The sequence below is a fragment of the Vanellus vanellus genome (genome assembly GCF_965231255.1).
Source record: "Vanellus vanellus genome assembly, chromosome: 16".
Classification (NCBI taxonomy): domain Eukaryota; kingdom Metazoa; phylum Chordata; class Aves; order Charadriiformes; family Charadriidae; genus Vanellus; species Vanellus vanellus.
In genome coordinates, this window is record NC_138921.1 from 10,307,148 (window position 1) to 10,334,728 (window position 27,581).

Here is a 27,581-nt window from a genome sequence, read left to right on the forward strand (position 1 = left end):
CACAAGCTTTCTGAAAAGTGTTAACTGGTATATGTCAGTAAAACGTAAGTTAGTAATCGCCTTCCTCAACCATATGAAAGATGTTAAATGAGAAGAATGCTGGATTTCTGTGAAGTATGCCTGTTGAATGACTACCACAATATACTCTCTTTTCTGTAGCTAACTAGAGAGAACAAGGCCCATTAAGACAAAGGGGCTACGGACCATTAGTTAATTGACTTCAAAGGGTCAACTCCTCAAATGGAGGCTCAGAGATCTTTCTAAACGATGGACATAAAATCATGTCCCTTGTCCAAAAACTGTCCACTACTAACATCCAAGCAAACAAGCATTCTTCTTCGACTGTTCTGTGCACAAAATACAAATATTTCTCAGCTTCAAGTGGTCAGGCAGGCTAGACAGTTGTTATTTTAAAAAGCAGAAAGTACTAAAGAAAAATAAAAATAATTTGTAACAAAAGTCAACTGCAAACAAGGACTCGACAAAAACTTTAGCTAATGAAAGATGTTTCGTTCTTTATTATTGTGTAATACTTCTTTCACAGAAACATGGTATTTACAAATATACACATATAGACCGCTGATCATAAAATGTTACTGAAGAATTAGTCAAAAAATCAATTTACAAAAACCAAAAACTTTCCAAAGATATTCTGGCTGAAAAAGTTTAATGAAATTTCAAGGAGACGCTTCTGTACAGAAAGATAGGTTTTAGCTCCTCGAGTTCTGGTAATATTAGACGAGTTGTGAACCAAGTGAGCTAAGCTCAGCTGTACATTTGAGATGAGGCAGTTTTTTTTAATATTGTTCTTTTTCACACAATTTCTTGATGGTCAGTTCAACAGGTCTCAGGAGGCACTAGTTTGTATGTTTTTGGAAGCTGCAAGCATTGCTCTCACTTTGGCCATAAGATCCTGCAGAAAATAAAAGGAAAATGATCAGACATGTCTGGGCTTTGAACAGAGCTAAAGCATGTGATTGCAAAAACCTGCACAAAAGGGTTAGCTTATGCTCCAGTCACAGAGAATACTTAGATGCATGATTATAAGATATTAACAGTCCCTAGGTTAAATGAGTGAAATAATTTGGAGAAAGTTTCTATGACAGCAGAAGTCTGCCTTTACTACAATGCTACAAGGTGCTGCACATAAATACTTAGAGCAGTTTCTATACAACAAAACACAGAAATCACATCAACTGAAATGGAAAGAAACTAGGACTGTATCTTCACAAAAACTGTAATGAACACACAACTATAACCACTGAAAGCTGAAAAAAGGAAAAAACGAAAAGAAAAAAGAAGAAAAGAGAGGGAGCAGGTAAAAAGAGAGTGCTGACAATTACTCTATAACAGAAAGCTTCTTTTGTTTGCTTTGTAAAACTGAACGAAAAATGTACATAGGAGTGGTATTTTCAGATATGAAAGAGTGACTGAAACATTAAGACTGTTGTGAAACCAAATAGCAACTCTCAGTCTTGTCTGAGTATCCAGTGGGAACAGCATTATAGAAGGAAATGAAATTTCATGCAAACGGCACTGAATAATTGGGTTGCAAAAAATGGTCACAAATGTGTGTTACAGTAATAAACTAAAGTTACTTAAAACATTTCTTCATAAATGCAATATAAATGAATTAAAATCCTTCGTTGTTTTAAATCATTTTTCATCTGAAGCTCTCAAAACGCTTCACAGGGGAGTTCAGCATCATTATTCCACTTTACAGATGGAAGGATTGAATGAGAAAAGATACTGAATTGGTCAGGGTCAGCCAGCACATTGGCAGTAAAATCATCTTACTAATAATTAGGTAAATTACATTTCTTTGGGCCCTTAAAGATAAAACGATGGTAAACTAATTTATGTTGGGAAGTATCTTGCAGATTCACAAAAGTTTCATTCTTCTTTTTTACTTTGTACAAATAGTAACTAAAGAATTGTATTTTAATATAGTAATCTTTCCTCCTCTTACAGCTGCGCTTCAAGCAAGCAGACTAATTAGCAAATGCTATGCCATAAGCAATATGCAATCCAAGAAATGCATGAACCTATTACCTTTGTTTGAAGGGTATATGTTTTTAAAGGGTGGGATGTTCATTCTGCTTTGAAGAGCATGATGTAGTTCATATCTTATTTCTCATACCAGGAACTTCCATGCATTTGTTTGGCAGCCTAAGAAGTGCTATGGTGCTAGTACTCTGTTTTCCTTCTCTGGTGCCTATACCTGCTATTCTATTTTCCGAAATATTTTTGGTTTGGGTTTCTCATAGAAAATAGACCAAATATAGTATGTAAGGTACTAGTCTACTAGTACTAATTCCCAACTACCACCATTTCCCTAGCGGAACTAAATCTTTGAACAATATTAATCTGTTGAAAGAATAATCTGTTCATTGAAAAAAAAGAGAATATAAAAAGCAATTCTGATTTTATATTGTAAATTTTCCAAACCATAATTAAGAGCTTTCCTCCTCTAAACTTGGCATATTCAATTGAAAGAAAGTTAAATATGCATGAAGACTGTAAGAGGATGAGTGAAATTAAAAATTTTAAAGAGTGATACCATGCAGTAGCTTTTAAAAAAGGAATGGAATTATTTTGACAGACGTTGAGTATCTTAAAATTGCCTTAGAGAAGCTGAATGCGTTTCGATTATGGCACAGCATATAGAGGCACGTACCCGATATACCATGATTCACAGCAAACTTTAATATATCAACAAAATCATAACAACAATAGTTCAGAGACGTAAACAGCAACAAGGGTAAGATAAGCGAGTTGAAGATACTGCTTAATGCAAAGGATACACTTACTTCAGTCTGCAAGAGGACATGTTTTTCCTGTACTGCCAACACTACAAACTTAGCCTTTGCCAAGGTATTTCTCTTTCCCTCTTTCTTCCACAAAACTTGTTAAGAGCACTACACAGTAAGACGGGCTCTCAGTAATACCTGCTATTGGTAACTGGGGTATTGTAGCAGAATGTGGACTTTGATATATTAACAGTGCATATACTGCAGCATAATGAATTTAGCTTGGTCTTTAGAGGCTTGATTAAACTTGAAAGGACAGTAGCTACAGAAACAATAAAATTGGTTTTCTCACAAGCAAATAGATTAAGAATGACAATGAACATGTCTCTACATCATATACAAAGCTCAGAATTGTCCAAGGTAGTGAGATGAGAAAATGATATGATGGACACACGCAATTAGGCAACACACTCTGCATTTGTTTATTTGTACCTGAGTGATTTTACTCTGCACTGAAGACACAATTGCTGAGGAGATTTGGCCATCTTTTTCCTGAGAAACTCCCCTAAAAAAGTAAAATTAGAAATTTATAGTCAATGTTTTAAAAATACATTTCACTCATCATCACGATTTTGGGGTTTATTGTACAAGTGTCTCATGTGTTAGCCAACAATTCTCTCATTCAACCAGAAGCCGTGATAAATCACAGAGTCACTCATACAACTGACAAAGAGAAATCTGAACAGACCAGGAATTTTTAGCAGGACTGTTCCTATATTATGTAGAATTTAATTATGAATCTTGCACACACATTACAATTCAAACCACTCTATTAAAATTCTACGTCAAAGAGGTATCCCATTTAGTGAGAGTTTCCAATTTCTAACTGAGAATTAGGTTGCAGAATTTTCTGCACCAGTTTTACTGTAAGAGTATGTTGAGATGTTTACTCCAGTAGGCAACAGAGATCCGATGTCTTCATTAGACTGATGCACAAAGTGCTGTCCTCCTAGTGTCTTTTAATATGTCACATTATATACACACAGAGCTCCTCACCATACAAGTTATGTCAAAAGACACACTCACAGTCAAGAGACATCAGCACTGCAGCATTACAGTAAAAGAGCATATTACCTGGAGCGTTCCTGGCTGGATTCCCTGCTCTCCACAGGAGAGACACTAGTTGAATGTACAGAATTTTTGTGTGTGGATGGTTTGCCTGGTGACACGGATGGTGAAGGAGACCTAGCTTTGGACTTGGTACGTGATCTAGACCGCCTCTTCTTCTTCTTTTCATGGGGACTTCTGCAAGAAGAAAGTATTTTACTGAAGGATATTGAAAGCAATATTACACTACTAGCTCAGTTGAGGTTACTTTTTGCACTTCTAAAAGCTTACGCAGCCCTCCTCCACAGGACACTTTTCATGCCTTCAGCAAGCATCAGAGCCTTACTCCAATACTGCGCTTCTACAGTTGTGCAGAACACTTTCTCAGAAGCTCTTTTTAACATATTACATTAGGCAACTACTAGTACCTGAGGTTCCCACTTGGAATGCTGCTTTACAGGTACGCAGGAATTACTAACCCGTATTTGATAGTTTGAAGGATGACAATGAAAAGTCTGTCACTGGAGATTTGCAGAACAACTTTGCTAGAGGGAAGTTCCTTCCCAAGCATCATGAGTCACTTAAAATACAATGAGAAATGTAACAGTTTATGTCCCTTCCAATTTTCCTAGCTCATAAATGAACAAACCATGGAATCACAGCTATGCAAAAGATCTACAAGGCAAATCCATGGTTTGTTTGTTTGCTTTTTAACAGAAATTATCCCTTTCCTTGTGATCCAACCTATAATGCAACAAACTGCAGGCTCAAAATTATAAACTAGCTCTCGTGTGCCACTCAAAGAAACCTAGACCTAGCAGCATATTTTAAGTGCAAACTGTTTATGACTTGGAAATTAGATACACAAATGTTTGTCACTATGACAGCTGGAACAAAGGACTTACGGGGTACCTGATGTGTTCATTATTGACAGAAGGGGAAAACAGAGATAGCCTCTTCATATGCAATATTAAGCTCAAAGAGAATTCAATTAGTAATATACTAGAGACGGAACTATCAAAATCTTTATACATAGCGATGAATTTATGTCTGTATGATTTACATACCAGTATTGATATTACTGTAATTAGAATTACTAGAGCAATGCTTTAATTAGAGTTAGGCAATACCTCATTGTAGGCACCTCTCTCTAGCATGCGCTGCTAGAAGCAGCTTGTTGAAGCTTCCAGAACATCTTAAAATACTGTAAAATTTAGAGCTATTTTTTAAGTATCACATTATCAGTTATTCTGATTTTCTTAGGAATTGTATTTGGTACTTAAAAAGCAGCTATGCTATAACATTAAATTCCCACATAAATACCGTACACCTCTGATGCTTAGAATTTATCATACAAATATCTGATTTTTACATAGAATTTAACATTAAAGACTTAAAATTGCAAAACCTCCTTACACTTTCTTCCATAAATAATGATTAAGTGGCAGAAGAAAAACCCCACAGCTCTACTGGCCCCTAACACTTTCATGAGTATACAGAAAACATCAGCTACAAAGTCGATTATTTCTTGACTAGCTAATTATGTACTGGAATTGCTCAGTTTCTTAAAACTTCATCATGTAATCAAGCTGTGAACATATTTCATACTTAACTCTTGAAAATCTCAGCAAACATTCATCATGCAAGAAGAATATTTTACAGTAAGCGTTTTTGGTGTTTTTCATCTCAGATTATGATGAACAAACATCATTAACAGCTGAATGGATGTGTCTCAATTTTCTATTTTTAGAACAGTCCATTTGCCAAAACTAGGCTTATTTTTTTAATACTTTTCTAGGTACAAAAGCTAGCACAAAAGAACTATGCATATTCTCTATGGCAAGTAATTCACTGCAGTGACATACACTAGACTTCTTTTTAAAGTGACTGTGATGGCAACTGAGGTACAGGATAAGTAGAAGAAAAAACAACCGTTATGTTTATTCTGAAGTGCACCTCATTCTACCAGCAGCGAGGCAGTAATTCCTAAACAAGACAAAGTAAAGCATAGCTTCCTAGTTCTTACGTATTTTCTTCTAGAAATGTACCTAAAAATTTACAAGCAATGCTAGCTATTCAGCATCACGACCGATATCAGATTAATGCCCTGAGCAAGTTTAAAACATTGTGGTATTTATTAATTCTGATCTTCAGTGCTCTGACAGTACTGGATTCTAATGCTCGCCTACTTCTTAGTGTAACCATGGTTAATAAAAACCACTCAACTGACTGCTGCCCTGTAGGAGTGAAACCTGCTCTCAGCTATCAGGCCACAGTGTATGTTACTCACTGACAGAAAGTCCAAGTAAACTAATTAGCTTTTAGCAGACCTAGAACCCAAACCTTGCTTCCGCTACACCACTGTGAACAACCTACTCCATAACTGAAGAGGAAAACTGGTCTATCACAGCATCAACATTTTCACTTGAAAATTCAACAGTAGGCCTTCTGCAATCAGTGCTGCAAAAGATCCTCAATGCAGTATTTTTTTTTCAGTCTACATTTTTTGCACTTATTGCCGTATTTTACTGCGTAGTGTTCATAGAATCATGGAACAGTCTGGGTTGGAAGGGACTTTTAAAGGCCATCTAGTCCAATGCCCCTGCCGTGAGCAGGGACGCCTTCAACTAGATCAGGTCGTTCAGAGCCTCGTCCAACCTGACGGTGGATGTTTCCAGGGATGGGGCATCAATCACCTTTCTGGGCAACCTCTGCCAGTGTTTCACCACCCTCGGCATAAAAAACTTCTTCCTTATATCTAGTCTGAATCTACCCTCTTTTAATTTAAAACCATTACCCCTTGTCCTGTCACAACAGGCCCTGCTAAGAAGTAGCTTGTTCTGTTTTCCTGTTTGAGGCCTAACAAAGTTTACAATTTCCACCTATATAAACAATATTGTTTAAAGTGGTATCTAGTTTGTTTCACAATTGTCGTCATAATTTACCACTTTGAGTGGCATAACGCTAAAGATAATTTATAGCTTAAAATGCCAAATGGTCAAGCAGCAGACACACCAACACTGCATTAAAATTAGCACAGGGCTGTGAAAAAATTCCTGTGTGTGTTTACAGGAAGAAAAACATTTTAAGATTCCATTTCTTTTCTGCTTAACCAAATTTGCACTCTGAATTCCACAGAAGCCTCTATTATCTCGAGTTGATGAACGCGAAAAACTGAATCAGTTGAAGTATACCTATGAAGTTCTCAATTATATATGCTGCACATCAATTAATTAGAGGCTGTCAAGAGACGGAAAGTTATCCTAAGGAACAACTGAAATTTTTTAATAATCATAAAGTTGAAAGCGATCTCTTTGCTTCTTATTCCACAACAGATATGGAGATACAGGTTAAAGACTAAATGTTCACCAATGAGGACAGAAAAATTCTGTATGCTCAGTTTAGCAACTTCAATGCGTTGGGTTTTGTGTACACTTTAGGTGTACATATACAAACCTGAAAAATTTTCACACAAAACATTAGAGACACAAAGCGTTTCAAAGCCTTCTGGGCACACACTTTGCAGATGTTTTTCTTCTGCGGTTGGTGAGCTGAAATAATGGTTGATATGCCATTTTGAGTATAAGAGATTCAGAGAGACTATATGCAAGGTGCTCTCAAAAAATGCACCTCTTGATTCATATTTCACATTTCACTCTGCCAGTAAAATAATTGCTAAACGTAAAGCATAGTTTGCTAAACTGGAGGGTTTTTTGTGCAGATATGACGGGATCTGAAGCAATACCAATAGGAATAACATAATACCGCTCAGTGCAGAAGTCATACAGCTTGCGCAAGCCAAGCATGAGAAAATGACTCAACAAGAAAGAAATATGGAAGTCCAAACAACATCTTAACTCTCAGCCAGGAGATAGTAGCATATTAACGTTCACTGATTTGGTTGTACATTTAGTGTTCAAACACATGCAAAAATAGGAGAAGAAGAATGAGTACTTCTATTACTTGTTTTTTCCTCCACAGAAGTATTTCTTTATTAAAATAGAGCTCCAGAACATTCGTCTATTAAAATAAAGCTCCAGAACATACCGAGGGAGTATACGACACATCAGGCAATGTTTAAAGTCTCTTATGATGTCAGGACATAACCTTCCCCAGGACCAGGTATACTTACTTGGAACGTGGACGTTTCCTACTATTTCCAGGACTATTACTAATGCGATAAGCTGTTGGAACACTTCTTTCATCTCTCCGCCTTTCTGGCGTGTGAGCCCTTCTCCTAGGTGACCTTGATCGTGACCTGAGCAGGAAAAAAACATCCAAAAGTTTGCTTCTTGTTGCTTATTTCAGTGGAATTGCGCTCTCACCAAACAAATAACACCTTTCAAATGCCTATTTTATACCAACATGGAGTATTTAGTCTCCAAGACTTGTCAGCTGCATAAAAATTTCTTACCCATCCAAGACATTGAGGATGTAATTATCCATTGCTTTTCACTCCCAACAGCGGGTGGGGGAAAAGCAATTATTTTTTGGTATTGTGTGCTAATGTCAACTTCTGTATTAGCAGGCGGGAAGGTTTTACTTTGCTCCAGTCACCTTTTGTGGCAACAAAGTTTACTAACGCTGGTATGCAGAAGTCCAATTTGGCTTGAAGCCTGGGATTGTCAGGCCTGACCTTGTCTTCTCAAATTAGCAGTATGTTTTTAGAACTGCTGCATCACAGAGATAAACACAAGTTTTTGTTTTTAGCACATCTCCAACACTGACAAGTCCAGGAAATTTTGTTCCTGATGCTGCAGAATAATCCTAGTGCAGCCAACATTTTCACCTGTGCAAGTGACCAACAACCCGTGATCGGTATTGTTTGGCACCAGCACTTCAACTTGAGATATTTTTCCTAGAAAAGTGAGAAAGAGATCAAGAGGGAAAAAAGAAAGCGCGCCCAGTTAAGATCAGAGATCAACTTAAGACAGCTTAACTCTTTTTCTCTATGATTTGAAATTAAGTGGATGTGCAAGCAAAACCTGAGCATTTCTCAATAACAAAATAAATGAAATGAGAAAAGTCCTTAGAGATGAAGGGAAGGGGGAAAGATAGAGAAGGGGGCAATTCAGGGACCCAGCTTGGAAAAAAAAAAGAAAAAAAAACAAACCCCCAAATCCACCCAAAATTCCTCATAGTAACAGCTAGTTTTGTTCTCACTAAAATATATAGTTCTAATAATTTTACTTCTATTTGCTTACTTCTTTTAAAGCCTTTCTTATTTATTTACTATAGGTATGTCATTCCACGTATACCAAACATTCATGTTCTTGAATATACCTAATTTGCAGTGACTAAAAGACAAGCCATTTGTGAAATCACTGATCTTCTGCAGACTCACACCATATATATAATATATACACACATGCTCCTGAGCCATTTCTTTTACACCTACAACAAAAGAGATCAACTGAAAATGAAAAAAAGTAATCACAATGGCAGTTAAGTGTTATAAATTAACTGCTTTGTCACTTAGACATCTGATCTTTACCAGGCAATTCAGAAGAATTAAAAAAGGAAAAAACCCAACAGATTATAAAGTTTGGGGTCAGTCAGACACCTTGACATTTTACCAGGATTTCCCTCAAAAGAGCTCCAGCAGTCAAATCTTTTCGTTGTCGAAGTTGCCTGATAATTTTCCCGCTCTGTTGCTGCTGCCATTGATGAGCTGCTCAGACTTGGCTCCACGCTCAGTGTCCCTGTGGATGCTGTGAGTCTGTGATACGGAGGCACACACTTCACATTCAGAATAAAATGTGCTAGTTTTGGTATTAACTAGAATCCTGAAAAGGCTCAGTCCCTTAACCAAAAGCTGAACCTTAGTGAAACATGCCTATATGGACCAGCCTAAAAAAAGTCCAAACAATCAGAAAGAAAAAAGCATTAGCTTCATTTTCATGAATTGATGTTTCTGGTTCTACAACATTCTTCCAACCACCAAATGTTAAGAACTTTGGCCATTAGCTTCAAACAATTAAAAACAGCTTAACAGTTTTACTGCAAAATATCAATTATTACTTTCATTAGACTGCTATTTTAAAAGGCATTCTATTCCTTTAAAGTCAGTATCACTTGTGTTTAGTAGGGTCCCAAAAGCTTAAAGGGTTACGAAGCTTGGCACGTCCCATACAAAATAGGAACTAAAACTATGTGAACAGACACTGCCTCAGCAATAAGAAAATCAGTGCAGAAGGAGAAAACACACCCACAAACAACCTTGTTTGTGAAGAACAGACACTTTCAAGTCTCTTAAATTTCTACCATTAAGGCAAAAAGTCTCACACACACACAGGTGTACTCTGTCCAAATTTACTGAAAAGTAACCTGTTAATGAAGTATGCCACTACTAATTACTGTTTATAACTCATTAACTGGATAAATTTGTGGCTTAGTACTACTCTGTTACTAGGCAGTATAAAGAAAAACAATCCATATCAAAGAGAAGTTTAGACTTTCCATCTCTACTCTAGTTCAAAACGAACATCCACATTTCATCTAACCAAATCACTAAATCACTCGGAACATAACGAGTGCCTCTGCTTCCCTTCCTCTCCTCTCACGTACACACACAAACCACGCTCGCACGTACAAACACATCATTAGCTTAGATCATGGACTACAAAGCTCTATTGGCAGAAAACAAAGATTCAGATGAACACTGTCATTATTTACACTTACTGCCAATAAGCTGTGAAACCTCACTTCTCCCTGGAACAGCACACTGGAAACTCCAGTGATGGACAACCTACACTTCTTTAAAGAGCACCACTGTCAGGTGCATTTCACATCAAACTTTTTAATGGTGCTTTGAAGTCGATTAGAAAAAAAGACACTGATGAAGCATTCACTACAGATGACCGAAAGGCACCAAGGGCTGTTTGTTTTCCAAGGCAGATTTAACAAATGTGCCCCATCTTTGACATTAAGTACTTATTTGTAATAACTAATTCTCTCTTTGGGACTAACAGCTCCAAAGCAATCCACGTTGCAATACCTTACAGCACTTTTGGACATGGTTTACTGTTTTCATGACTTTTATTTAACTTTAATCTGTCATGCTGGTCTAGAATTAAAACTGTACAATACCAGGAGCTTTATGAGACTAGTTTGGGCACAGAAATTTTGTTCCAGAAAATAACATGCATTCATACAGAAAATTGCTGTTAGCACATCCCATGCCACAATTAAGCCAATATATCTGGGTTCCTTACGTAACTACAATGTTTTAAAACTTGTTTCTGTAAAACATATTTGGCTGTGCTACCCAGAAAAATGAATATGCAAAACATGCTTTGAATCAACTTAATGTTATTTGAACAGAAATTTTCAACTTTAATACTCTCTGAAGATGCATTAGAAAATATAAAAAAAATGCAACAGTACAAAAATTGTATCTTACCACCAAAGGCTATTTTTAAATGAAGCAGAGCTTCTAGGTCTCTAACAATACAAAAATAAATGACAAACAAGTGATATAAAATGGTATACAGAGAAGTATACTGCAAAGATCATCTGTAGGATTTCTAAGCACAACACACGTTTTGGAAAAAAAATAAAGATGTACAAACCCAAAAGGAAGAGCTTGAAAAGTATACTGACCATCACTTGAACAAAGAGCAAAGAAAGTTACCACAAATTTCTATGTTTAACTTCCCACATCTCATTACCTATTCATTTGTCACAGTAAATTATATGGTAAAGGTGATTTTTAATCTTACTTTTTGAAACAAATTATACCATGAAATAGTAACTCCTCAAAGTGTTTTAAAACAGAAGTTCAACTAATGTCTATAAGGAAACCTCACAAAATCTAAGGATTTAACACTGGTTCCCCAAATACAGGGCATGTGTTGAGTGGTCATTATTACAATTTAGGGATCATAATTAATTATAATCTGAATGCAATATAGTCTAATGAAAAATTATGAAATAAACATAGCTCCTCTTTTGGCTATCACAGTTAAATTTAATAGTTTAAATAACTTCACATCCAAAATACCTATTTTCACTGTGCAGACACTTCAAACCTAGTAAGTTACTCTCCAAGAAAGTTCTGAAATCTGTTTATTAAGAAAAAGATCTTGTTATGCTAAATTGTTTGATTAATAGGAGGAACTGGAGCAGTAATTACTACAGAAAGGGAAAAGTCCATCTTTTTTCCATCCAATCTTGAGGTAAAATAAAGCATCAATAATAATTTTATATTGAGATCTGTAGGTTGGAATATACATTTTGAACAGAATAAAATAAGGCAACAAAATCTCAAACATAGAACATTAGACTGAGATGTTCAAATAAAGCACTGTTCCTTGAAACAGGGATGTTCCACTATAATTTAGCATCAATGTCCACACAATAAAGACTGTCTCTAAGTGCCATGAACTTAATACAACATGAACGCATTAACCTTTACAAATAGTTTACACTTTATCCCAGGAGAGTATGACCCTCTAGGTAACTATTCATTTAGCAGTAAGCTGTAACACCCAATGTTTGGGGAATCGAGGAAAAAGATACCCTTCTGGGTGAAGCACTGGGAAAACCGAAGAGCAAAGAAATGCGAAAGGTGCCACGTTTTGAATGTAACCAGACAATGCACAGAAACAATTTTCTCTGAATCACCACTAAATATATAAATAAATTAAAAAAAGAAGAAAGTCATATCCTCTAGGTAGGCAACGCCATTTACCTTTTTTTTTGGCAATTATTAAGACTCGGCATTATTTTTGCCTAAACATTTGAGAGACAAAACACATCAGTACCTGACTGGGTTATGAGTCAGCTCCCACTCTTGATTACTCTACAAATTTTCTGACTTCAGGAGCAAGCGCTTTAACTTTGGAAATACAGTGAGTATGTTAAGCTGTAGCAAACACCTTCAATAAAGCAAACCTTCAATCACCACTGTCTCACATGTCTTATACAATGTGAGACCACATGGACCCTAATTAGAAAGGCAAGACTAGAAAAGACTTCAGGAAATAAGACAATTCAATATTCTCTAAACTCTAATTCTTGACACAGAAATTTCCTACAATGGAGTGTTCACAAGCTGCATTAACTGCCTTTACCACTGAGACCCTATGGAAAACTTCCTAGTCTCTCTGTTAACAATTTAAATCCATTACTTATTGTCCAAACCCCAAGAAATGAAGAATGTTCTATTCCCTCTTTTTTGGTGTACATGAAGACTCATTTCATCTTCCTTCAGTCTTCCCAAACAGTCATTCCAACTCACTCTTTTTTTTTTTTTTTTAATTCTAAAAATTTGTGATGATTCCCTCTAAACTTCCTCCAATTGGTCTAATTCCTTCTAAAGGATGCACAAAGCTGGACACAGCACTCCAGCTGAGGCCAACAGAACCCCAACAGTTTCCAAATGCGGAGACACTTGATGCATCCTGCATAAGACTTGCTTGTCTGACCACATTAAAGTAAACCAATACAATCACTATATTAAGTATTGGATGCAGGAGAAAGGTAGTCATTAAAGTTGAATTACCATGAGGTCCTTGGGCCTTAGATTTAGCCATGTTCTGGCAAAATGCTATGGATAGGAAGGCACATTCAGACTTCTAACAGGTGTTCTGCCTGATAAAAGCATTTCATATGGCCTCCACAAAGTTCAAAAAGAACAAGCACCCACTCAGCACTGATGATACTGCCTTCAGTTCCCAGAAACAATGAGTTTCTGAATGGGAGAGAGATCCTCCAGAGACTTTTGTTTAAACTGGTGCTCACAGAACAGAAAGGCAGGCTGAATGGAAAGCCCTTTCCCATTCAGCTATACCTTCTGTCAAGTTTTATAATGTGCAAAATGTTTTCAGTGCAAGATGCGGTGCAGTTGTTCTGAAACAATTTTAAAATTCAGCTAGCCAGCATCAAGCTTATTGGACTTCTCAGGCTGTAGACTTCAACAGCTGATCTAGGAAATACACAACCAAATTTAATCAGGTGTTGTGTTGACTCATGACGTTAAGGCTTTTATGTGTTTGTGTGTCATCTTGAGTATTCGTCCTGGCACAAGTCAAATAACAAAGATTAGCTCCAGCAGAGCTAATTCTTAACTTTTCAACAGCAGAACGAAATGTAGACTAGTTTGTGGAAGTATTCAAGCCTCTATAAAGGACCAGATATCTTTTCTCCCTGAAGTCACTGAAGACGTTATCTCAGTACGTATCAAACTGAACTTGTAAGTTCCCATCAATCTGATTACTGCCTGATGCAAGCTCATGCAACATGCAAGATTATCTTTATCCTATTCAGTAGTATACCCAAGTACTGGTGAGGATATTCTCAGATAATTCTTTATCCTTTTCAAGGTAACACAGAAGATGATTTAATTTTTTTTTTTAGCATTCCTATGATGTTTCTCCTTGTTTTTACCATATATCATTAGAATCATGTAATTTAGATAACCTAAAAATAGGTAACAAAGCTTGGATGAAGTGACACGGGAAGTTCAAGTGAAGATATGGCTTGACAGGGAGTTGAAAAGGTGATTCACCTGAGGAGACTTCTCCCCAAAATATCCTTAATGCTGAGAGGGCTTGCATTCACTTCTTAAAAAAGGGAAGTTTCATTCCCTTCACATGCTGGCGAGCACAGAGAAGGAATGGCACACTATTTTGGAATCTGCCTTATAACATGGAGCATCATGACCACCCGTTGTCAAAGGCAGTCAAATAAGCAGCATGTCAGACTGATCGTTTCAGCCCAAGTTACGTCCATTTAATTCCCCACATCTCTGAATAGCAGAGATATCTTCGGCAAAGTACTGTATTTGACCTTAAAAATCTAGTATAAAATAACAAGTTGTAACTTGTTAACACTTTCTTGTATTAGTGTAGTTAAAAAAAATGCACAGGGAAAATATAAGAAGTTTAGCCACACTGCCATAAAAGGCTAGAAGCTGTTGTTCAGGAAGAAGCATGTGTCATAGGCATGGCCACAAAGATAAAGGAATGTATGATTTTCCATGCATCACATACATATATAGCTGTAGTAGTATTTAAATGCACAATCCATTTGAAGTACAAGTTACTTAAACACTGTTCTGTAGCATGATGCAAAGAATGTAACCTCAAGAACAAGCCCTTTCGACTGACCACAGCAACTGCTATGTGACAGGACGTTCAGATATGACAAATTTTTACAGACAGTAAACTTTGAAGGTGCCTAGACCCAACTGTCTTGGATGTAACTAACAGTATTAGTATAACACAATATATATCATCTTATAGTTGGATAAGTAATAGAGTAAATTTAATCTCATTAATGAATAAATGCAGAGTTAACTACACTGGGGTACATTCTTCTATGGTCACCCTTCCTCATCAACTCTGTTTTCACCCTGCTTGGATTCCTGTCATATCTCTCCTGCCATTCATTCATCACATTTTTTCACATGCCAGCCAACTGCTTACTTTCTTTCTGAGCTCTGCAGTTCAACCACCTGGTTCTCCACCTCTATTTCTTATCTTAATATTATCTGGTTACTTCACTCCAGCAACAGCCACAGACTTATTAGCAAGTTCTAGTCCTGCTATAATCACATTCCTACGTATTATCACCAGGTATTTCAGAGATTAGAGCAAAAAAGCATTTACTGGTACAATTTTTGCACTATGTAATTAGAAATTAATGATTCATTATTTCATTAAAACTATTTTCAAAAATCTTCCACATGTGGTGATATTTATTCACTGTCTTCAAGGTGACTACACCCGTTGTAATGGGTGCAAAGATGCTTGTACAGTGGAAGAAGTGCAAAAATGTTTTAAGTGTTACCCCACACAGAACTCTAAAGAATACATTTGGTTTCCAAACCCACCTTGAATGCCTGACAGTTCTATAGGCAGTGGGAAGTGAGTGCTTTGCTTTTGAATGTGATCTAGATCTGGACTTAGATGATGAATGATACTTGAATGGTGATCGAGATCTTGTCCGAGATCTTTTCTTATGTTTTTTCCTTTTCTTTTCTTTTTCTTCATCCCTAGGAGGATCTTTGCTTTTGCTTGAAGGTCTTTCTGCTTGTTTAACTTCTAAGGTGGGTAAAGTTCTGACTGCAGTCACAGGACATGGTATAATATTGACACTCTGAAATCAAAGGTAAACAAAGAACAGTATTCAGTTTTCAAAAGTCGCATGCAAATTTTTAATTTGAGAAAGTCCTACAAGTGCAGACAACACATAAGCATCTCTAGTCCTTTATACTAAACAGAGGGCTACATCCACTCCTGTGCATACCACGTACGTGCCCATTCTGGCAAAGAAACTTAAATATCCTGCTTGGTAGTCTTGCCAACATACAGTACAGGTTTTTTTTGCAGAAATACTGAATAACAAGTACAACAGCAAGGAAAATAATAACTAACAATCGCCTTACATTTTTTGACTCATGAAAGTGTCTGAGAAATACATCCATCTTAAGAAAGTAGCTGTTAAATCAATAACAATCTAACCTCCCACGAATGCTTTAAAACTTCACATTGCTGCATCAGTATTATGTAAAGTGTGCATAAGTAAGGCTGACATCGTCAAAAACATGCATCCAGTAATGTTTAATGGAGGCCTATACAGCTCCCCAAAGATACATATGCAAGTTGGGATATGAACCCTAGGACATAGTTCCGAAGTTTTCATCTTTAGTTTTTAGAAGAAATGTGTTCTAAAAAATGGGTACTATCAGACATCTTTTCATCTATTTATCCCTTTTATTTAAAAAAGGATAAACCTGAAAATACAATCAGGAATTACTGACATTCAAAGTCAAGTTTTAAAGTCACTTTTCTCCTTGAACTGTGCTGTTTAGATTACAAGTCCAAGGAAATCAGCAAAATGAATTAGTGCCGATATAAATTATTTCTGTACTTTGCGAAATAAATGTTTTGCATGTAAAGGGTTGGGAAGATCACAAAAGTTATTAATCTCAAAGATAGAACAAGTCCATGCACAATTCATGCTCAGTGAGTAATTCTGACTACAGTCAGTTAAGCAAAACATACCATACTCCACGAAATTTTCAAATTATCAGCTTGTACCTGAGAGAATTCTGCTCAATACCTTGTTTAGAACAATTCAAGTCAGGCACTATAGATATGCTCCTCATTTCAAAGCCTGTCATTCCCCCAGCTGCCATTTCAAGGCAACTGGAGAAATCAGTTTTCCTCTGTCATAATTTCTGCTCCACCTGGTCTGACACTTTCACCATTTGATACAAGGATGCTTACCGTGATCGGAATAAAAAGTAATACATTAAAACCTGAAATAACCAAATTAGAAACAGGTGATCTTTTCCTTTCATTTTACCCACCTCCCATTGTGAGTATGTCAAGCAATAATTGACTGCATTTGAATAATCAGAAATCCAGTTTTGCTTCAAGTTGGAGAGCCATGACACTTTTCTGAGCTTTAACTGATAACTTCTATCACAATATTTACAAAAATAGCAACAAAGCAGTACTAAAGTGGTTTGCTTCAAGGATTATAGACATTTTATAGCATGATCATTTGAGCGAGTGGTTTAGTAGAGGCCCATTTCCAATTTCACTAACTTCACAATGCATGTGTAATTGCAGACAACTCATCTCCAAACTTCAGAGTTTCCTAAGACCACAGCAGCTGACTTTTGTTCCTACACAAAGTTATTAATCTCTTTATACAGTGTCTTAGTCTTCGCTTTGAACACTACTGAATATGTAATAGACCTGTTTGCCTTGAAGTAGACACCTCTAATAGCTTGAAACAAAATAGCTGTAGGCAAAGTAGAATTAAGAGGAAAACAAGAGAGGAAAGAAAAAAAACAACGGTTTTCTGTGCCCAAGTTCATTTGGCCGCATAAAGCACAAGCTATCATACCACTGCCAAAAAGGAAGTTAATAAATGAATGACACATTTACTTTTAGGTCACACATAGAGATTCTCTCAGCAATCAGAATGAAGAAAGCCACAATGCCAAGCACCTCTAGGTATCCAGCAAAAGCATTGGACGCTGAAACCGCGGGCTCTCCTTGACCTCCAGGACGCTGGCACTGAAGAGTGACAGCGCTGCCCAGATATCTCCGAGAGCAGCACAGCTGCAGGCTGCCTGGCTGTAGATTCAGACACCACTGCTTCAGGCTACTAATGAATCATGTTTGGAAAGCCATACAGAAGTAACTTTAGCTCCCCCCACGTGGATATGTAGGTCCTGGAGAACAAGACACCAGCTAACACACAGGAAGAAGTCACCTACCCATCCAAACCTACACAACACACCACTGCTCAGGTGACAGTCATCAGGTCACAAAGGCACAAATGTGCCGATTCCCTCAGTGGAAACTCTGGCTGCCTTCAAGAAAAAAAAAAAATCACCAGCAAAATGGCCTGAAACACCATGACAGCAGAACTTAGAGCTCAGTGAAAGAACTCAACGTTAGCAAGTTGCCAAGCCACACAGAAAATTTCTAGGTGTATAAATGATGCTGCTGAATAAAAATATTTGGAAAAAAAATAAACTGTTTTAGTGTCTGTCAAAAAGAAAAAGCTGCCTGTGGTTTGCGTTTGTACTAGTGAAAGCTGATCCAGGCAAACTAAGGAAATGGGAACTAAAATTGGAAGCATGAATGTGGCGGGGGCGGGGGGTGGTGGTGGTATAAAAAAAAAAAAAAAAAAAAAAAAAATCAAAGAAAGCACAGATACTGGGAGATTATTAAGCATTTCTGAAAGGCAGAAATACTTTGTTTTACTGACCAGGCTCTGCAAACCTGCAGGTCAGTAGAACACAGTTTTGGAAAGCATGGCAACAAGCTGGTTACCTGATGAATTTTATTATGCATCTCAAGGGATGAGAGATTTAAAGTTTTTGAGAGCTCTTCTAGGATGTCACACTGCAAACATTCAGAGAGCATTCATAGACTCTCGCTTATTTGTCCATTTTGGGTAACAGCACATTTTTTTGGCCCTTATTAAATGCTATGGTGTCAGACAATTACACTGGCAGAGCTGTTCTTCAGCACATTTGCATGACTGAAGTAAATCCTACTAAAATAATGCTTCCTGCAGTAAACGCTTGGTATAAAAAAATGCTTCAGAGACAGATTTTTGGAAAACAAAGATGATTCAACAACTCTTTTTTATCAGGACTGGGTTAGGAAAGAGCTTTGTATGAGGAAGAATTTATAACTATATGAGAACAGAAACGAGCACTTCAGTTCATTACAAGACATTTGCATATTTGCAGTATTCATAAGACCAGAACACACATTAGTTATTCTGGGGTTACATTCCTTAATCAATACACAAAGACAACACTAGAAGTGAACCAAAAGGTGCTTATTACAACAGAACAAGACACTGGCATTGTTCCTGGTACAAACAAAATCAACTGGTAAAGAACATTATCGATAATGTTGCCAACACTCTTAAACTGGCTAATATTTCTTCTGTTCTGAACAGCCAAATTTTGCAGTAATTTGAACCCTATGTTAGATCAGAATTAGAAAGAGTGAAGAATGTCAGAACTGTGAAGAGTTAATCAACAATTCTTTCACTTCATTAAAATCTGAAAACATTCCAGATTCTCTTCTACCACTGTACCTTTTTTACCACAGGTTCTCCAAAGCTTACGGTGAAACATTCCCTGACTGAGAATTAATAAGCAACTGTCTACCAGCAATGGAAGTCTATGACTGCTCTGTGCGTTAAAGTGAGCAGTTACTGCCATTAGAAGAGTTTCTCAGTCCTAGCCCCGGCAAATTGGCCCAAAGGTTAAGTAGACATGATAAAAACATTTCCTATAGCATAAGTTCCTACAGAACAAAGTAAATAATATTCAAAGACTCAACAGTTTCATCAGGGTCTAGCCGCTGCACTGAAATATAGCTATTAACCGTACACTGACCGTGATAAGTTCTCCAAAACCAGACAGAATTTTGCATTCTCAATTTTGAAGGGCCAACTGTAAAGAAATTGATGGCTGTGAATCTGTTTGTTGCATGGATCAATATGCCTTTGTATCTTGAGTACTCTGATGAACAAAAAACCAAGGCATAGAACGTTCTTAGATCCCTCACCTAACTTAATTAAGATGGTAGTTCCAGATATTTAACTTTTTTCCCCCTATTAAATATTAATTAAAGTATTTACAGTATGAGGAATTAAAACTCATGTAGTTTTTGATAGTAGGGTTCTTGCAATAAAAAAAGTTCCAAATGCCAGCAAGCTATGCACTCCCCAAATGCCACATTAGTATGTGACATTTTGGTTTATGTTTTCATCTGTCCTTTTGAAAAAGCATGGTAAGGGAAATTTACAAACATCCCCCCTCCATGCTAAACAGAAGATAATTAACTATATTCTGAGAAAAAAAAAAAAAAAAGTAAGAAATGAATGGCCCTGAAATGATGTTGTACAGCATTTTTTCTTTAAATACTTATTGGATGGTTTTCATTAGACAATTACATTTTGCTCACAGGTTAACATAAAAAAAAACATGCAAGCATAAAATTATGTTATACATTATTATTCCAAAGAGGCATGCAGTAATAGCTACAGTCCATTGCTAAAATAGTAGGATGAACTACAGCAGCAAGTGTGACAGACATACACCATCTATAGCTGTTGATAACCCTATTATGATTGGCAAAACTTGAATACCATCTTAGTTTTAAACATGGCAAACTTCTATTTCACTAGTAAACAGACTACTTTCCACAGGAAAAAAAAATAAATTGTTACATACAGGACAAAATAAGGACAAGCCATCTAAAAAACAAATGATAAAACAGGGCTTCAAAACAGGGAAGATGAAAGAGCCAAAAGAAGTTAAGTTTTGCTTTGTGCTATAGAATCGTTATATTCAAAGGCACAACAGCAGATGACATTTGGGACAAACCATTAAAATAGAGTTACTTTCAAATCACATCCTTGTCTGTTTTTGCAGCATTATGATTGTAGATTTCTCCCTTGTTTAACTCGGATACTAAGGTTCAGACAGGTAAGAGTTTGGGCGTAACCAACTGTCTTTTACATCCATATCAAAGTACTATCACCCCTAAAGTCTTTCTGATATAGGATAAAATACGAGAAATCAGCAGAATAATCTGTATTAGAAACTCATCAGACACACTATTAGTTAAGTTATGCCCTGTAGACAAAAGTCGGACACCTGAAGAACAAGTAACTTTGACGAAGTCAAATACACTGTGGCTTGTCTAGCTAGCCACCAGTGCTGGCCCCTCCTCCTATTTTTGTCAGGTATTATCAGCACCAGTAGATTCTGGGAGACACTTTGTCAATTATATTACTTTAATGGTTACTTAGGAACAATTTCTTTGACAAAGAATGCTGGTCTCAGGCCTTCCTTTGACAGGGAGAGCAGGGAGGTGACTTTACCCGCACAAATTATATTCACCAAAACTTTTTGCTGGAAGCAGTGATTTGGCAGCTTAGATTTTCCCTCTGCAAGACTCCTATAACCTGCTACCACTATCAACCACTGTTAACAAAAACATTAAGGCAGTGTTCACCAGCAAGACACTGAACTATGCCAATTTTCTTCTGTGAGGCTTGGCTGCACACAGATAGATAACCACAGCTCCATAGCAGATTCTTTTTCCTTCTCTTTTTCAACCTTTTGCTCCCAGATGCACCTAAGAACAACGCTGCTCAGATGGACAGGGTTAGGGATAATCAAAAGTTTTGAACTGGCACATTTGCAGACAAACAACATTTTAACCCCTGAAAAAGGTGCAAAAATGTTACAGACCTACTATACCAAGTGCACCGTACCAAGGCCTACTACCAAGGGTGACTGACACTTGGAGTCAGAATTCAACTCGTGCCATATTTGCTTTATTAAAATGAAAGAAAAAAAAAAAAGTAAACCAAAACAAACATACCATCTTAATGTGAGCTCTCCCAGTGTCTAATCTACTTAATTCAGGCGTTAGTAAATATATATAGGAACATGCACAACTTGCCTTCATTCTACTTTATATATAAGTATGTCACCTTAATTTTAAAAATTTAAATAATTTTAATAATTTTGGAATAAGGTTTACATTTCAGATTATGAAACATCTTACTTTATTTATTTAAAAATAAAAAAGCACTTCAGTGCGGCACTCCAGATAACCTGGCGTACTCCAGCTCCGCGCACCCGGAAGAACCGCAGTTAAACCCCAGGTTGTTTGCTGCTGTAGGCCAGAGAACCGACGTTGGTTGCAGAATGACTGCAAATTCTCCTTACTGAAACTACCGGCCAGACATGCCAGTTGGCATGATTTTCTTGTTACAAAAGTGCCTATGTGAATTATATATGTAAACACAAGGAGGGAGATGTTACTGTTTACCTCTCCTGAAAAGAGGCAAAGACTTCAGTAGCTACAACCTTACTGGAAACCGATCGGTTTGGGAAAGGGAGCGAAGCTACCTGTTTTCCAAGTATTGGTTCGAGGAAATACTATACATAACTGTGCTGCTGTAATGCATGCAAGAATGGTGAGGAGCCACTTGCGAAAAGCTGTGCCGCTTCGTTGCTCAAGCTCAGTTTTCAGCCTTTTGTTCCTCTTGCTTGATTTCACGTTAAGGAAAAACAGGAAGCCATATAAAGGAAATAATTCAGCCTTGGGAAAAGTAGATCTGACTATTCTTACGATTTAGCTGAAGCAAAAAAATATTCTTACAAGCGCTATGTTCTGTGGTATCAACTGTCCTTTACATGCAGTTAGTGGAACCAATTTTGTTCAAAGGTATAACATATACTCAGTACCAGCATTTCTTTCAAGAAACACTAGGAATCAGGAAAATCTGACACAGGTCAAAAGAGCTTTGCTCATTGAATGTGTTTCTACACAGTGTGATAAGCAGGTTTTCAGCACAAATGTACATAAATAGCATTACTAGTTTTTATACAGTTATTAGGCAGGGGCAATCCCACGGGAATTATGCATCTCCCATGGACATTCTCAACTCCTCTTCATGCTTAATTATAAATCTCAGTCATTATCCCATTTTTTGAGCCACATTTTAAGCTATAAAAATTATTCCACTACATCAACTCTATGAACACTGCGCATCAATCTTTGTTTCCTGGACTCCTCAATAGACACTCCTTCCCCCAAAAAGGGAGATGAAATACATTAAGTGACATTTTTGGCAGACTTAAATAGTTAATGTGGTTTTTTTCTGTGTTTTCTGAAATTTCCCCAATTAGTTTCATTGATCAAACTACAGAACTCATTTTACATCTCTTTTTTTATATACTTTACAAAATTACAGCCACTACAGTTATTTTTGCAGTCAGTGTTTTTAAATGCAACTTTTTTGTTTCCAAAACATGACTGAAAAGCTTAAAAAAACCTCTCTGTGCTATGCATTTATAAACTGATTTAGACATCATGATGCAGCTTACTGGATTCTCAGTATATATGCAACAGAGGTTAACAAATCCACAATATGATTTAACTTATCTTTTCTCAATAAAATTTCTTGAATCAAATGGGCTGTTACGAATAGGCAAACCAGGCAAGGAAAGCGAAAGGCAGATTATGCATTGGAATGAATGTAGATGGAAGCTTTTTCAAATACGGCAAATGGAAAGACAGCCGCTTGAAAAACATAAATGTTTCAAAATAAACTCTTATATGCAAAAATCTATAGGCATATACCTATATAGACATATACAAGTGTGTCAATAAGGAAACTACACTTAGGAGGAGTATTATTTCCAATGAAATCATGGCATTTTAGACTGTTTATGAAGACAGTAGTAGCATTCCCAATATAAAGTCAATTTTATTTCAAAAAGTAAGGTCACATCAGTAACATTTAAATATACATTTAAAATTCTAAATAAACACTTTTATAAAGAAAGCATCTCCAAACCATTTCTACTGGTAAGAAGCAGTGAAACTGGTTGGTTTAAAATTCTTAAATGGATATTTATGTGTAAGAAAAAGAGATTCCTTCTCTGAAACTGTACATATGTAGGAGAAGGAAAAAGAAAGTTTTAGCAAATAAGTTTACTGAGAAGCTGGATTATGGTGTGGTTTTTGTTGAAAACTTCACTTGCTTTTACTAAGTTCAGCTTAGAACTTTAGTAAGTTCAGATGTAAGCAAGGACACTCATCTGCTCTTCTGAAAATGAGTCAGCTGTTACTGAAGAGTTACTGGTTATTTCAGGCACTCTCTTAAAGAAAAATATCAAAAGAACTTTATCTTAGAAATATCTATGTCCTTGAGAAATCCCCTTGAGAAGGAGAGCAGAACTGCAAGCCTGGGGAGTTCTGCATTGCCTTTGTCTCTTCGCATTCACTCTTCAGTATGTAACTGGAAAAAAGTACTGAACACTTGTGCCAGTTGGGGAGAATTCGTTAGCAGTAGCAGTGAGAAACCCCATACAGGATGTCTTTTGGGATGTGACCACAATCAATTCACCTATCTGCTACTCTATGCTGATATGGATCACCTAAACTGCAGGTATGTCTCTTTCAATTGTCTGTTCTCTTGAAAGTGTTTTGAGGTATAATCCATGATTTATTTGGGAAAAATCAAGAGCTGGGCAATGAATATGTGTTAGGTACTGGAATTCTTTCTGTGGGAAAAAATGGAGAGCCATGTCATTCGTTCTTGTAATCAGTCTGTCACAATCAATAACTGAAATTTTCTATCAGTATCCAGAGATTAAGTTTTGCTTGATTAGTGCAACCAAGAGTGATTTACTTGCTTTTCTGGAAGCAATACAATTCCAAACCCAGGAAACTGATGTTCTGCTTCCCAACAGTATTTCTATTTGCAATCTGTACGGAAGGTCTGACTGCAGCATACATAGACAAACAAAGGAATTCTAATCTCGCTTGTGAAGGATCCTGCAACAATACCCCAAGCTGCATAGATTTCGGGCCTTATTTAGGTTAAGTTTCAGGAAACTACATAGTCTACACCAAATCCCATTCCTACGTTTTCCCCACAGCTGTCTACAGCTATTGCAGTGAAGACATAAGTCTAAGGTGACTTTGTTGAAAATGGATTTTGACAGATTTTCTTCCATTAAGAAAAGAGATTGCCTGGGCTTGTTGGAGGTGTCGGTACAGGTGCTGGAAACAGACTCCCCTGTCTTTTAGCAAGCATGCATCAGATCCCACTGAACTGGGATGTGCTTACGATAAAATGACGTTTAGGCTGAATAAAAATGAGTGATGCTTCTGGAAGTAAAATTATCACTTCTTAAGCTAGGACAAGCACTATGCTGGCACAGAGAGAGAGTGGCTCAGTGAAATAGCTGGATCAAGGGGAAAAGAAAAGAGAAAGAACAGAAACCAAGTAGGAAAACAGCCAATTTCCTCTGTGGATGAAGTTAAGCAATTCGGAACTGAAATGGAAAATATACAATGTAAATGGGAAAGTGACTCTTCAGTAGAGAACACAGCTCTGCTGCCAAAACCTGCAGATGGAGAGAAAAGCTTCAGGATAGCGCTACGATGCATGAACAAATCAATATTTGAAGGATTTTCCTATATAATAAATTCAAATCTCTCATTTAGGCTTTTAAAAAAGTGTAGTTATTTTATTGAAATCAGAAAGGTTTTATGTGAAACATATTATTTCTTAGCTATTTTAAACAGCATTTTCTGTTTATTAGTAGGAAAAAATGCAAATGTACGGCTTTGATCAATACAGGTTTTCCTGTGGCCCAAGACTCCTCTTTAACCTTGCCTACTCAGGAATTCTGAGCCTTATAAAACTGATTTCTAGAGGTTCTACCCAAAAATATATTTTAACTACTCATCAAGTGACTGAGTAGTAATAGTTCTGTTCGCTGCAGAAGATAATGCCAACTAACTGACTAGCAGTTACTTCTGTATGATAAATCCTCTTTTTCCCCTTTGTGCTAAATTCTAGTAACCCAACATATGGCTATGAGAAATTAGCTTTTAATTTCCTTTGGAAACAACAGTCCAAACAGCCAAATGGCAAGGGAACTTATTAGCAATTTTATTGTGTTCCTAAAATCTAATATTAAGTCATCACATACCAAGGTTACTCTTAGATTTGCCCTAAGAGTGCAGTATCATAACAACCTAGTCAAAACAGAGGTTCTGAAAGCCCTCAAACTGACATTACCCTAGTATTAGCTATTGTGGTTGACTAGTCCACCAATGAAAACAGGTGCAAACGGACAAAAGAATTACAAGGCAGAAAAAAGATGGAAAGCAGTCTGCCTCTGCCACGTGACTATTTCCTTGTAGTTTTCTAGAAAGAAGCAGAGGGCATGAATTTCTAACACAACTATCAAAAATGGTTCTTTGAAAGAAGTACAGGAATACTAACACTCAAAGTTGATTTGCTACAGAAAGATACTTGCTTCTAATCTCCAAAATAAGAGATTCTGCTGAAGAAACCCAACGGATTATGTCATTTCATGATTAAGTAGGCACAGTCAGCGTGCTTACTTCCAGTTCTCTGGAAGACAGCTAGCAGAATAATTAGCCCTATCAATTATTTCACTTAGAGTTTTTTGATTTGACCCTTCATTGACTATGCCCAGTGAATAACTTGGATACATATATTTGTTTGAATTTTGTGCTGCTATCTGTAAAGTTAGCCATATTTTAAAAATCATATCCTTATAATAAAACAAAATATTTTATAACTTCCATACTAAACTTGGGCCTGAAAGAGAGAGATAAACATCCTAGCATTCTAAGCTTTTAAGGTGTTTACATGAAATACTCAATTGACACAAAGATGACAAAGAGCAAACCTATTTTTGTCCCACGTATGTATTCGTTTTCTTGATTAAGGATATCACAGCTAGAAACCTTAAATCATGTAGATCAGTTCACTAACTATATATCTCCATTCCATGCCGGTAAATTAATAAAAATCAAACAACTAAACCCAGCAGAACAGGTGCAAAGTAAGTCTTAAAGTAAGCTCAGTTGCCTGTGAATAATTTCTGGACTTGGATGTCTACTCACATCAAAATACATGTTAAATAAGTAAATATCACAACAGACATCCAAATACTCTTGAAAGGTAAGCATTCTAATTAATGGACCACTAGTACAGAGTTTAACTTGCAAGCTCATTTTCCTTTCTGTAACTGGTTAACTGACCTCCGAATTGTGCATCGTATTTCTCTACCAGGTCTTTAATGACAGACATATGTAAAATAACTGAAAAAGATTAATAGTGTTTAAAATTCAAATCTCTCCCCATTTATAAAAGCTACTATCTCTTCAGTCAACTTCATAACATACTGTCAGATCCGCACTCTATAGATAAGTTTTCTGCTAGTTTTATGGTAAAGAGAAATTTATTTCCTGCTTACCTCGTTATTGAAGGAACTCTCTTCAATTTTCTCAGTTTCTGCCTCTGTCAGAGGGTTTTTCAGGGTCTGCAAGAACAGTGCAGCTTTCCTTTTGCGCTCTGCTTGTAGCTGCTTTTCTTTTGATTCTTTGGAGGCCTGTGCAAGCTTCTCCCTGGCTGCAGCTGCTAATCTATCCTCTAGTTTCTGCTTTGCTAAGAAAGACAATTAAGCAGAAAGTTTTGAGTGAGTCACACTTGGATAACTTAGGTTTCCTTGAAACAAACACCCCCACCCCACCCCCAACACAAATAACCAAACAGCCCCTAACAACCATTCTCAAACCTTTCTAATACCTCCATTCAAAGACATAATAATTACACATCAGCTTCAAATTATGAAATTCCAAACATCTTAATTCATAGATA

At 36.7% G+C, this 27,581-nt stretch overlaps 1 protein-coding gene across 4 annotated transcripts in view; it reads right to left on the reverse strand.

Annotated features, from left to right (window-relative positions):
• Positions 1–489: 489 nt before the first annotated feature.
• SFSWAP (splicing factor SWAP) overlaps positions 490–27,581 on the reverse strand; it is a 53,203-nt gene continuing 26,111 nt past the window's right edge. For 3 of the 4 annotated variants that reach the window (XM_082491508.1, XM_082491506.1, XM_082491505.1), the window contains 6 exons: positions 27,178–27,368; positions 15,694–15,959; positions 7,990–8,115; positions 3,885–4,055; positions 3,243–3,315; positions 490–913 (listed from right to left, as the gene is read on the reverse strand). In XM_082491508.1, coding sequence (XP_082347634.1) covers positions 848–913; positions 3,243–3,315; positions 3,885–4,055; positions 7,990–8,115; positions 15,694–15,959; positions 27,178–27,368 — 893 coding nt within the window. In that variant the 3' untranslated portion in view covers positions 490–847. Of the gene's footprint in view, positions 914–3,242; positions 3,316–3,884; positions 4,056–7,989; positions 8,116–9,420; positions 9,577–15,693; positions 15,960–27,177; positions 27,369–27,581 lie in introns of all 4 variants that reach the window. The other variant, XM_082491507.1, reaches the window with a different exon arrangement.